The 12,125-nt window shown below is 37.4% G+C and overlaps 1 protein-coding gene and 1 pseudogene across 1 annotated transcript; one reads left to right on the top strand and one right to left on the bottom strand.

Moving 5' to 3' along the window:
* Positions 1–936: 936 nt before the first annotated feature.
* Positions 937–5,992, top strand: LOC139465726 (uncharacterized). Its single transcript, XM_071247552.1, has 3 exons — positions 937–1,250; positions 1,599–1,784; positions 4,795–5,992. The coding sequence occupies exons 1-3, from the start codon at positions 978–980 to the stop codon at positions 5,932–5,934; spliced, it is 1,599 nt and encodes a 532-aa protein (XP_071103653.1). The 5' UTR covers positions 937–977; the 3' UTR covers positions 5,935–5,992.
* Positions 5,993–8,363: 2,371 nt separating this feature from the next.
* LOC139465718 (uncharacterized) lies at positions 8,364–11,663 on the bottom strand (annotated as a pseudogene).
* Between the last annotated feature and the right edge of the window lie 462 nt (positions 11,664–12,125).

Raw genomic sequence — 12,125 nt, forward strand, 5'->3', positions numbered from 1 at the left:
TGGTTCGAATCCTGGTTCGCCCCGATTATGTTTCTAGGTTTGTCATCACCATACCCTTGCTCGTGTGTTTCCCCGAAGTGGTAAACGTCTGACACCTGCATCACTTGAGGCTTTCCTCCCACATTAAGCTGACACGCCGTGACGAGAGTCGTGGCGCTAAGACTGCTTTGTGGAACGGGTCCCAGCTGTTCTCCTGTGACTTCAGAATGATTTCATGGATGATAGAAAGGTTGGTTGGTTGGTTGGTTGTGTAACGCCGTAATCAGCATATGACGGCGGTCTGTAAATAATGGAGTCTGGACCAGACAATGCAGTGATTGATATCATGAGCATCGATCCACGCAATTGGGATCGATGACATGCATCAACCAAGTCAGCGAAACTGACCATCCGATCCCGTTTGTCGCCTTTTTACGACAAGCATAGTCGCCTTTTACGGCAAGCATGGGTTGCTGAAGACGTATTCTACCCCGGAATCTTCACGGGTCCCGCAGTCATGTAGCTGGAATATTGACGACAGCGGTGTTAAACAACAAACAAACAAACAGAACCTTAATATGCTTTAATGCTCCTAAACGATCTTTCATTTATATTAAGTTTTTCGCTATATGACGGCGGCCTGTAAAATAATCGAGTCTGGACCAGACAACCCAGTGTTTGACATCATGAGCATCGATCCACGCAATTGGTTTTGGTTTGGTTTGTTGTCTAACGACGCACTCAGCAATATTCCAGCTTATATGACGGCGGTCTGTAAATAATCAAGTCTGGACCAGACAATGCAGTGATTGACATCACGAGCATTGATCCACGCAATAAGCCATTTCATCAATAAGGCCAAACTACTAAAAATAGAATTTTAGATACTTCCGCTCTATTTTAGGTTCGCGCATGCGCGAAAAACGAGGGACAAACATTGCCATTTGTCCCTCTTCCGCTTGTTAGAATCGTAGCGCGGTTTCGGATATTTTAACACGATGCCAGCTAAACACTGTGCGTATGGGATCTGCCGAAGTGACAACCGCTATACGGATAGGCCTGACATGGCAGGGATCCATTTTATTTTGTTTCCTAAGTTTCACAAGCAGCCTGAGAAGTGTGCAAGGTGGGTTCGCGCTTGTTGTCGAGAGGGCTTTACGACGGACAAGGTCAACAAGTATACCTACATATGTTCCAAGCACTTTATCGGCGGGAATGGTCCTTCACTTGAACATCCCGATCCTATCCCGGCAACATATACTTTTGATCAGGTACGTGTTATGATTTTGTGTATTTTTGTCATTATAACGTCAGACACATACATCTAGATCTATGTCGATACACCATAAGTAGACTAGGCCTAGAAGGTCAAATTAATGTTCTATGTTCAAAGTGTTTACTGGATATGTCATACGACATTTTGTCAATTTGGTGAACAGTTTTCAGAATTAACAACTGATTCAGATTTATTTAATTAGGAATTATGACAAGCATTAATTTGGGTTCAAATGTCATGGAAAATTTGATTAAAGCAACCATGTGAGCAATAAGTAGATTCTAGGCCTATGTTCCAAACATAGTTGCAGATTTGTGCAGTCCATATATTATTTTTTTTCAAGGTGGTGAAATTTTCAAAGAAAAGAAAGAGCCCTGTGGAGAGATGTCCCCTTCCATGTAAGGTATCCAGGTTGGAGCCCACTTCTACAGCAGGTGATGGCCTATCTTTACTTGCAGTGTGTGCAGCTGACCACCCATACACCTCTAGAAAGCACCTGGAGTGGCAGGAAACAGTCAATATCGAATTGGTATGGACCAAATTTTATATTGCCATAAATGTATTACATTTGTAAAAAAAATTAATTTAAGCCTGTAATCAGATGTAAAATGGGCTCTGCAATCATATTTAAAGGGGCACTGATCTAACGCAATTCCCCGGGACTGGTTGTTGCCTTTGTTATTGTTTTTTCCCAGTGAGTACCCGGATGTATAGCAGAAATCTGGACTAGTTCGCGACCTCGGCTGCGCCATTCGTAAATGCATTAGTCACTTTTATGGGTACTAATAAGGGCGTATGGTCACATTGATCAACAAAATGAAATACAGTTTTCGAGATAATAAGGAAATGTAGGTATCTTTGTGGGTAGCATCGGTAATGGTGACTAAGTTTTGATAAGTCACTTGCTTGGTAATTTTGCGATTTTCGTTTACACTATTTTGATTTGCAACACCTGATTTCACCTGATCATTGCTTTTTTTTATTGTGTGTATATTTTTTTACTGTCAAATGTGTAACAAATTTATTAAACGTCTAAATATTCAGTAATTTTACAAAGCGACTGAAAAACATTTCCATCTGTATTATTATGATAACGAATTCCAAACATTTTGATGTTTAATGTCATCACCAAGAGACTGAAAATGTTACGTTGAAAAGAACATTTCTGTGTTGTTTGGCTTCTAATCCTACATAATAATCTGTTGTGATGTTTGTAGGCCCTTTTGATCGTCTTAATCAATCTGGACAGATTTTTAGTCAAAATGACTGAATCATTTACACATTTTATAATTGCCTGAGAGAATCAGAATTTAAAAAATTGACGGTAATATATACACGCTTACAAAGGAAATGATCTGTGAAAACAACGTCTATCACTCATTGAAGAATTTCCCAACCAAGACGTTGAGAAACAAGAACGAATCGGTTCAAATGAAGGAAAACAAAATGCAAATACCATAATTACAACCTACCAAATTTAGGTGTATAAATTTTAGGCAGCTTCCTTGCTCGAGGGATATATTCGTGAATATCCACACAAAGGAACAATATCCCATTCGTCTGCAGCTGTTCAAAGAAACTTATTCGATGTCACGTGTGTCAGTAACAATCACATATTTTAAAAGATATATATCGTTTCGGGATATTATAACCCGTGTTCGTTTCTCAAATGATCACTTGGATTGTTTCAGGTGTTTTACATAGGTGTAAAGTCTCAATGGTCGGCTGAGAAAGCCCACGTGACAACTATTTTCATAACGTCCACGGTTCCTAAAAAATCCATTGAGTGATAGATAACAATGATCAATCAATCAACGTATTATCAGTTAACCCTTTGAACAAAGTATGTTGTTTGTACATCGGCACTTCACGCCATGATATGAGTGTATTCTCTTTGTTTTAGTAAACCTAGACATGTAAACACTCACTCTTGACATATCCACTGTGCAAGATAACTGTGATTAATCAATCAACATATTTTCTGTTAATCCTTTGATGACTAGGAACGATCCGTTGATTTACAAAAAAAAGTAAATCAACTGATCATTTACCTCTTGCTGGGCTGCCACGTGCATATTACATAACACACATTTCACCTCACTTCAAACCTGGATTTAGATTGAATAATTACCCCAGACACAATTAATGCCAAATGGGAACCTTTGTCAGGTAATCTAAGTGGTGCTACCACTAATTGTACCTGTAATAAATTCATTAACTGAGCATCAAGTGAATGACGACAAATACACAAGTGTAGGGTTATACCAGAAAACGTGGATGACAACAAGGGAGTTGTAATCGTATTATCAACGCAAGCCGAAATCCGAAAATGCTTTCACTGCATGGATACTTTTTTTAGTTTTAAACTATAACCATCTCGGGTATTTCTAAATGACGACATCAGAACAGCTCCGCTGTTCTTTTTGTCTGTTTGTTTAGGCTGAAGGAATTAATTAACATGCGCCCTTTGTCGAAATCTTTATGGATTACAGTTAACCAATCAGTGTTTTTGCAAAAATGCGTAAAACAAATATTGCCTCCAGCCTCCAAGTTTATTTAGCTGTCTTTGCAGACGGTAGCCCAGTCTCTGGTCACGCTCAGTTGCGTTGCGTATCATCCGGGTACTCACGGGGGAAAAAACAATAACAAAGGCAACAACCAGTCCGGGGAATTGCGTTAGATCAGTGCCCCTTTAACCATGTAAACAATGGTAAATATTAGATCCATATTTTGTTTAAGTAAAAAAAATTATGGTATGCAATTTTGGAATGTAAACCATTAATAATATTATCCAAAAGGAATATTTACTTTGTATGTAGACATAGTTGCAAGTCAGTGTTAGCTTCAGCAGATAACTTGTTTATGAAAATGTCACCTTACACCTAACCTTAAAGGGTTAGACCTGTTTTTGTTTTCTTGTCTGCCACAGTCACACATGAACATTTTTAGGTGTGCCTTTTGGAATAAAGGTTCAACTAAAAGACTCATTAATGTCATTTCACCATGGCTAGATAATAAGCAGTTGTAATTTGAAAGTTATTCCCTGTCCTTTTCAATTTCATTGAAATTGATAACACTGTTTTCATTGATCATGTTGATGCATTAAGCATTTAAGCACGTTGTTTGTTCACCATTTGTTTATCTTTGTTTTCTTGTCTGCCACAGTCAATATTAATAGCAGCTGATGCAATCATTGTAGTAGGTGGTATTATGGTATGGTTGAAAAAATATATTTTACAAGAATGACCTCAAGGCAACAGGAGGGGCGGTGGGGTAGCCTAGTGGTTAAAGTGTACACTCGCCATGCCAAAGAATGGTTTCAATTCCCCACACGAGCACAATGTGTGAAGCCAATTTTTTGTGACCCTGTCGTGATATTGCTGGAGTATTTCTAAAAGCGGTGTAAAGCCATACTCACTCAGGCACCAGGGACTTACTTCAACCATGACATTGCCACTAAGATACAACAATTTCCTAACCATGCCTTAGATGTTAATGAGCAAACATTTTGTATCATTAGTTAATTTTTATGTCAACAGGAACAGAATGTCTGTGCTACTGGTGCTGACACAGAAGAGGCTACCTTGACTGAGCTCAGGTCCAGTGATGCTGCCTGCCAAGCAATGCCGACAACGAAGCATGAGTCCAACCAGACTGAGTTTGTGTGTTCCAGCATTCTGGTATCTAAAATTTATGAAAAGATGACCGCACAAGTCCCTGATTCAGATTGTGAAATAAGCAGGGATCTTGACAACAAAAGCTGTGATTTACTATTTGATAATTTGGTATCTAATAAGAAGAAATTCAAGTACTATACTGGCATGAAAACTGTTCATTTTGATCATCTTTTTGCTTCCCTTGGTGACAGTGTAAATGACATTTGTTACTGGCGTGGAAATAAGATAAGTTCCAGTAAACCTGGCAAGTGCAGGGTTTTATCAATCAAAGACCAGCTTGTTTTGACACTTGTCAGATTAAGGAGAAACTTTCCAACAAGAGATTTATCCTATAGATATAACATCAGTGTCGGTTCTGTTTCCTGTATCACTACCACTTGGATTCAGTTTCTGTACATGAAATTTATTACTTTGAAAGATCACATCTTTCCTTCTAGACATCTTATCAGGAAAACATTGCCATCTGTGTTTAAAAGCTTCAAAAACATCAGAGTTATTGTAGATTGTTTCGAAGTGTTTTCTGAGCGACCAAGTGATTATGGTGAGCAAGGCAACATGTACTCTCAGTTCAAAACTCACAACACCTTGAAAGTTTTACTTGGTATTTCTCCAACTGGTGCTGTTACATTTTTGTCTGATGCATATGAAGGTGGCATATCAGACAGAGATATTATCAGGAAATCAGGCTTTCTGGAAAAAATTAACCCAGGTGATTTGATCTTAGCCGATAGAGGCTTCAATATCAAAGATCTCCTCATGAGCCGTAGAGCACACTTGAATATTCCTCCATTTCTAGGCAAAAGGGACAAGCTGACTCCTCAAGAAGATATCTTGACTCGATCTATTGCTAGAACAAGAATACATGTGGAGAGATCAGTGGGAAGGTTGAGGGAGTATCGTATATTAAACACAGTTATTCCTCTTTCAATGAAACACTTAGCGTCCCAGATAGTTTTTGTTATAGGAATGCTTTCCAACTATCAGCCACCACTTGTTAAATAGGACATTAGTCCATTACCATGATTGAATGTATATTACATATGATAGGAGGTACGATAATTCTAGCCCGAGTAGTTGTCGTTATCAGCTGATTATTTTTCAATATCTCATAAATACTACTTCTCTATACAATAAAAAGCACACTAAAACATGTACATCATGAACCAAGTCATTGCTCAGCATCCTTCGCCAGTTTCCATTTGCGATGCCATATGTCGGTGTTCAATCATGACTTGTGACTACCTGCAGCAAGAAATAATAACAAAGAGTAATATTGCTCGTCAAATTTTTATTGACACCTCGTGTATAACTGGCGCTGGTGAACAATTTTAGACTCATGTCTGTTGCAGTTTTCACTGCGTCCTTATCAAATAGCTACTAATTAGTTGATCAGTTTTATTTTTGTGAAGATAGATGTTTGAATCATTCACAATTGTGATCTGTTCTGTGTCATAATGTTCATACATATTATCCCAGAAAATCGTTTTTGGAATCATGCTAAACTTTCTTCAAGGACATAAAGCCATCATCATGTGAGCTTTGAACCACTTTAATATTTAACAGCATTGTTGGCTGTAGTACTTCACCTGTGTTATTACATGTCCCTGAGGGTGAGATGTATCGTCATAACTGTTATTAGAAAACAAGGTATTACAATTATTTCACTGTTTATCAAGGTATTTTCCCCAACAACTGCAGTATGTATTGGAATGATCATTTGAACATGGTATTGTTGTACAAATTGATATGTCTGTCATCATGGTCATGGGAACAGGCCGGAAACATTGACCCAGTTTCCGTATAGGAGGTATGACCCAGTTTCCGTATAGGAGGTATGCACACTTTTGTACAGCGTGAATAATTGACATGTCAAGACTACAACTAGAAAAGGGTAAACATTACGGAGGTATCTCTCAGCGAGAAGTATGATTCATGGTTATATAAAAAAAACTACACACTCATAACCATTGTTTCAATTGTAACAGTATCTGCATGTCTCCACTGATCTAGTTTATGATAAAATAATATTCCAATAATGTAACTATTACTTTGAAAATAGTAATAATGAAAAATATTAATAACATTACCGCTGTAGATATGCAAAACATTTTTATGCCTTTCAGCCCAACCATTTTGTCACCACCATAATTGTTTGTTAAACTCTAAACAATGAAAAATATGTTCTGATTGTCAACTTAGTACTTCTTGTTCCTTGAAAACAATAACAAATGTTTCAGGAAGTCATTACTGGTTTTGTTTTCATGATATGATTGTTTCTATTACCAATTATGTATTTAAACTCAAATGTGTCCTTTTCTCCTTCCTGATTCTGAAGGTACCACATGCAATTTTGAATCTTCTTCCTTACTTATGTACGATTTATGACACTACATGTATTGCATCAATAAGTAGGTATGCGACAAAATCTCTTCATGCTGTGTTGATCAAAGTTAACTTGTATCCACATTTGTGAAATACTTAGTCCATGAAGTATAAAAATAATGACAAATGACAGTACTGCACATTATTGTTATCATGGTTGTTAACATAACTTGAATAACATTATCTGGACAGTTGGTTGCTTTGATAAAGCTGTACACCATGCATACTAGTTATTAACGTTCATCATTCTCACATTGCATATATTCTCACATTGCATATATTCTCACATTGCATATACAATGTTAGAAGTGAAAAAATGTTGAAATGTTTACTAACTTGAATAACGAGAACAAGTTCTAGCCCTCACGATACTAACTGGGAGCAAAGGTGTTTCACTTTCTTCATGGACCGCCTCCGTGGTCTTGTGGTACAGCGTCCGCCCGGAGAGCGGAAGGTCCAGGGTTCGATCCCGGGCCGCGTCATACAAAAAGACGTTAAAAGATTGTACTTGTTGTTACCCTGTCTGGCGCTCGGCATTAAGGGGCTAAAACAAGGACTGGTCGGCTCGGAGTCAGTATACTGTGTCTGAGTGGGGTATTCATGTTAAACTGCGTCTTGGTATCTCAGTGAGCTAGCACTATAAATCGGCATCAGTCCGGACTAGTACAAGCAGCCACACACACACATACACGTGCATGCACGTCGCTATATAAGTGCAATAATCTTGGACGCGACGTTAAACCCCATTTCACCTCACCTCACTTTCTTCATGAATGCAGCACAAGAAAAATATTCACCATAAGTGTGGTACGATATGGAGCTCACTTAGTATAATGTCAAGTTTACACATGAAGTATATTGTACTAATAATCATGACAACCTCACAAGGATACACTGTACAGTGTATTCAAAAAAAGCTGAATCATACATCATGTGATTCAGTTCTATGATCAAAGTAATGTTGGAAGTGAATAAATATAACACACTGACCATTAGCTTCTGTGTCTTGTTTTTTATGGACATTTACTGATGTTACATGTTTGTTATGCTTACTTAGACAGATCAAAGGGAAGTAGCTTTCTTGGCACTCTCATTTCAAATATCTCAGGAACTAGAATATTTTTGTAAAATATTTTCAAGAGGCGGTATGTCTGTTCCCAAAATAATTTATTGAAGGGTATTCTTTCTACTGACATACCCTCAGGCGACCATATTACAAAGTCACAAAAAGATTTTTCACAGATGGCCATTTGCATTTGACATCCGAAATAATATTTATGATTCCTTTTCAATTTCAGTCTGCCATTTTCGAAAGTGCTGCAAAATGAATAGTATTGCTTCTTTGTAATTTTTTCTTTTGCCTCAGTTGGATTAATGTTTTCAAGTACTGATGGGCACTTAATTTCTAAAACACCATCAGCCACATCTGTACTGAGAGACTGTAAGATGCCATCAGGGCTACATCCTAGTTCAGGATACTTTGAATTTATCCAGAAACCACTTGCAAGGCAGGTAAATGTTTCTACATATTTTAATGAATAGTCTTCAAAGGCTCTTTTTTCATTATGTGATCCATACCTCATGTCAACTGTATTAAAACAATCAATACCCCATACATGTGATGATAACAAGCGATATCTACCTCGATCTGTGGATACCATAGAACAGTCTTTACAAAGAGATGCTGTCACTCTGTACCACCTGGCATTATGCCACTGATCAGAAATTGCTTGACCCACAGTACCAGGTACTTCACAAGGGCCAACCCCATACTCTGAAATACTTTCTTTCACATTTTCAATGAAAACATCACATTTATCCATGAGATGTAACTTCAAGTCATTAGACAATTCATAATCATCATAAGTAATTTCTAGGATACTCTGCCATGAAGTATTTGTATCCAAGGCTAGTGCAGAAGAAATGAAAGCAGTTGCAAAACTACTGTCAGCTCTGTGAGACTGATCTGCAACAGGACATGGGTCATGATCAATAACACGGTTAGGAGCTCTCTTTTTGCTGTACTGCGAAGTGTGGGCAGGTTGTGGGTTTCTAGTTTTGTTTCAGGGTTTATTCCAGGAACAAGAGAAAGAAGTACATGAGGGTGCTGTATAGCCAAAGTTGACAGTATAATCCTCTAATGCAAACAACAATCCTGCAATGTGGCTACAACGTCCAGTGGCTGAACCTACACAATCACATGATGCATCCTGGATGACAGCAAAATGATCAAGAGTAACATGTACATGGTACATCATACCTAGTCTGTATGATGGAAGACATTCACATTTAAGATAATAATACTCATTTTTAGAACATGTTTGAATATTTTGTATGTGGCCATTCTTAAAAAAAGCTTGTCCCTTCTTCATTGGCTTTGCAGTGCTGAAGGTGTTGTCCTGATCATCATCATCATCACTGTCATTGATAGGAGTGACTTGTGGTAGAGGCTGTAGTCTGGCTGATGCAATAATATACTGGTATATATCACCATATGAGAAGGTTGGTGGGATGTTGCCAGAAGGGAAGGCCTTCCATCCAGTGATAGGTGGTGTGGGAGGTTGCCTCACAGCCGAACACAGACTTGAACTGTAATACAAAGAGAAAATAGTGCAATACACAATCATGACACGGGTAACTATTTGGCTATATAATTCATGCACCAGTGCAACATATTATTGTAACATGCAACCTAATATTGATGTCAAAATGCAATATTCCAAACATTTTTTTTTCAACCTGATGGAAAAATATTTTCTGATTCCTGTAAAAAAATCTTTTTTGAGTTGATTAATTCAATTATTTAAGTGATTAATATAATTTTCTCAGAATAAAATATGCTGTGAACAGTAATTAAAATTCCCTTACATTTTATTTTTGGGTACTTTTTAAATGATGTTCCATTACAAATGTTGTTCACAATATTAAATCCATTTAACAAAAGTTCACAGAATTCAATGCCATTTCAATCCAGAAATGGAAATGCATCAATAATATTTCAACCCATTCTTACGCAATCTTTGCATTTGGTCAAAGATAAAATCTGGAATTGAAACCTCATAGTTACCCGTTAAGAGATGCAAAAACATCTTGAACCTTTATTTGGTACTATTTCCCATTATCAATAGAAATGGAAATGTCTGTGTCCTGCTGAGCTCTGATACACTCTTGACATCTGGGGGAAAACAATGGGTAAACATCAGTTATGTTACAATTTCAGATATTGATCAATGAGTAGATGAATTCAGTTTCCAACCACTGAGCTTACTAGTAAATGATTGCATGATTACTTTCCATCTATATTATTACTAGTAATATTAGTCCACTCACTTTAATCATTGTTATGGGGTAATCATGATAATAAGATCAAATCTTTTGCAGAGTATAGTAATGCCGAAATGCTCTTACTCCTGACCTGAAGCAATGGTGTTATATACTTAACCTGTTGTCATTTTGAAGTAATAATTATACATATTAATAACTAAGTTAATTGTATACTTCTGTTCATATTAACCCAAGTGTGTGAAGAAAAACACTACATAGAGATGAAAATGACAATAAAGGTGTTTGGTAATTCCATTCTATTTTTACGTGGAAATTGTGTGGGATTATTTATGCCTTAAAAAATCTGGAAAATAATAATAATAATAACAACAACGTTTGCATGTGTAAATAGAATAATTGGCAGAGGTACATATAGTATTGTGGCTGCCAGACCAGGTTGTGGTCATCATATGAATATATAAAAATAATAGAGGAAATACCGTATCATAGCCCAAGCTGTTACATTAGAATGGTGAAAACAGTAATTGCCCTTTTTCAGACGAACGTTTAGTGCCCGAATTCTCTCATCCAGGCAAATGTCGTTCTGATAACGAATACAACAGAGCACGACAGATTTAATCTATTATTCCCACATACATTTATGGATTTGAAACACAAAAATGTATTTCAATATTATCCGTTATTAGCATAAACAAATATTACGGAAATCACTTCCGGTTTGGATTTTGATATGACGTCTGTCTCGTAAATTACATGCTCATCGGGTTAATCATCAAAGCACCTTAATACCATTGTAATAACAATGGCACGATACCTTTAACAAAGATATATATTTCATAGATTCTCATAACTTACATATACTATTTTTAACGAAATACAATAAATAAGACGACTTACCTTTCGACGAGTTCGGTCTTCGTTCCTGTCATCGACAGGCCTCGGCACTCCAACCACCGTTTCAGCTGAACAACTGAATGTCTATCGACGTCTGGATAAATAAACTGAGCTCCAGGGACATCCTCGGGCAGCAGAGAAACATTAAACAAAGGCGATGTAGAAGCCATGCTAATACTGATGTGGGTAAACGGCAAAACAACTGTCAAATAGAGGCGCGCGAAAAACTGCAATGTTTGTCCCTCGAAATATTATTGTGTATCACGTGACGCGTATGTGCACATAAACTGTGACGTAATCGATGAAATGGCTTATTGGGATCGATGGCAAGCATCAACTAAGTCCGCGAGCCTGACCACCCAATCCCGTTAGTCGCCTCTTACGACAAGCATAGTCACCTTTTACGACAAGCATAGTCACCTTTTACGGCAAGCATGGGTTGCTGAAGACCTATTCTACCCCGGAATCCTCAGGGTCTAAACAGGGTTTTGTTAAATAAGTCATCAATACTTAAAAATAACTTAAGAAGCAAACTTTCATGCTCACAATGTCTAGAATGGATTTCTTTTTCAAACTCAAATAGATAGAACGTTTCAACATGTACAACACGAAGATTCGTTTACAAATATCCT

The sequence above is a fragment of the Haliotis cracherodii genome, unplaced genomic scaffold (assembly GCF_022045235.1).
Source record: "Haliotis cracherodii isolate W230 unplaced genomic scaffold, xgHalCrac1.p SCAF_18, whole genome shotgun sequence".
Taxonomy (NCBI): domain Eukaryota; kingdom Metazoa; phylum Mollusca; class Gastropoda; order Lepetellida; family Haliotidae; genus Haliotis; species Haliotis cracherodii.

What these genes read in the sequence shown, in the direction of transcription:
- LOC139465726 (XM_071247552.1), top strand. Translation starts at nt 978, where the DNA reads ATGCCAGCTAAACACTGTGCGTATGGGATCTGCCGAAGTGACAACCGC. An exon ending in CAACATATACTTTTGATCAG is followed by an intron (nt 1,251 to 1,598) that starts GTACGTGTTATG and finishes TTTTTTTTCAAG; the next exon opens with GTGGTGAAATTTTCAAAGAA. An exon ending in AAACAGTCAATATCGAATTG is followed by an intron (nt 1,785 to 4,794) that starts GTATGGACCAAA and finishes TTATGTCAACAG; the next exon opens with GAACAGAATGTCTGTGCTAC.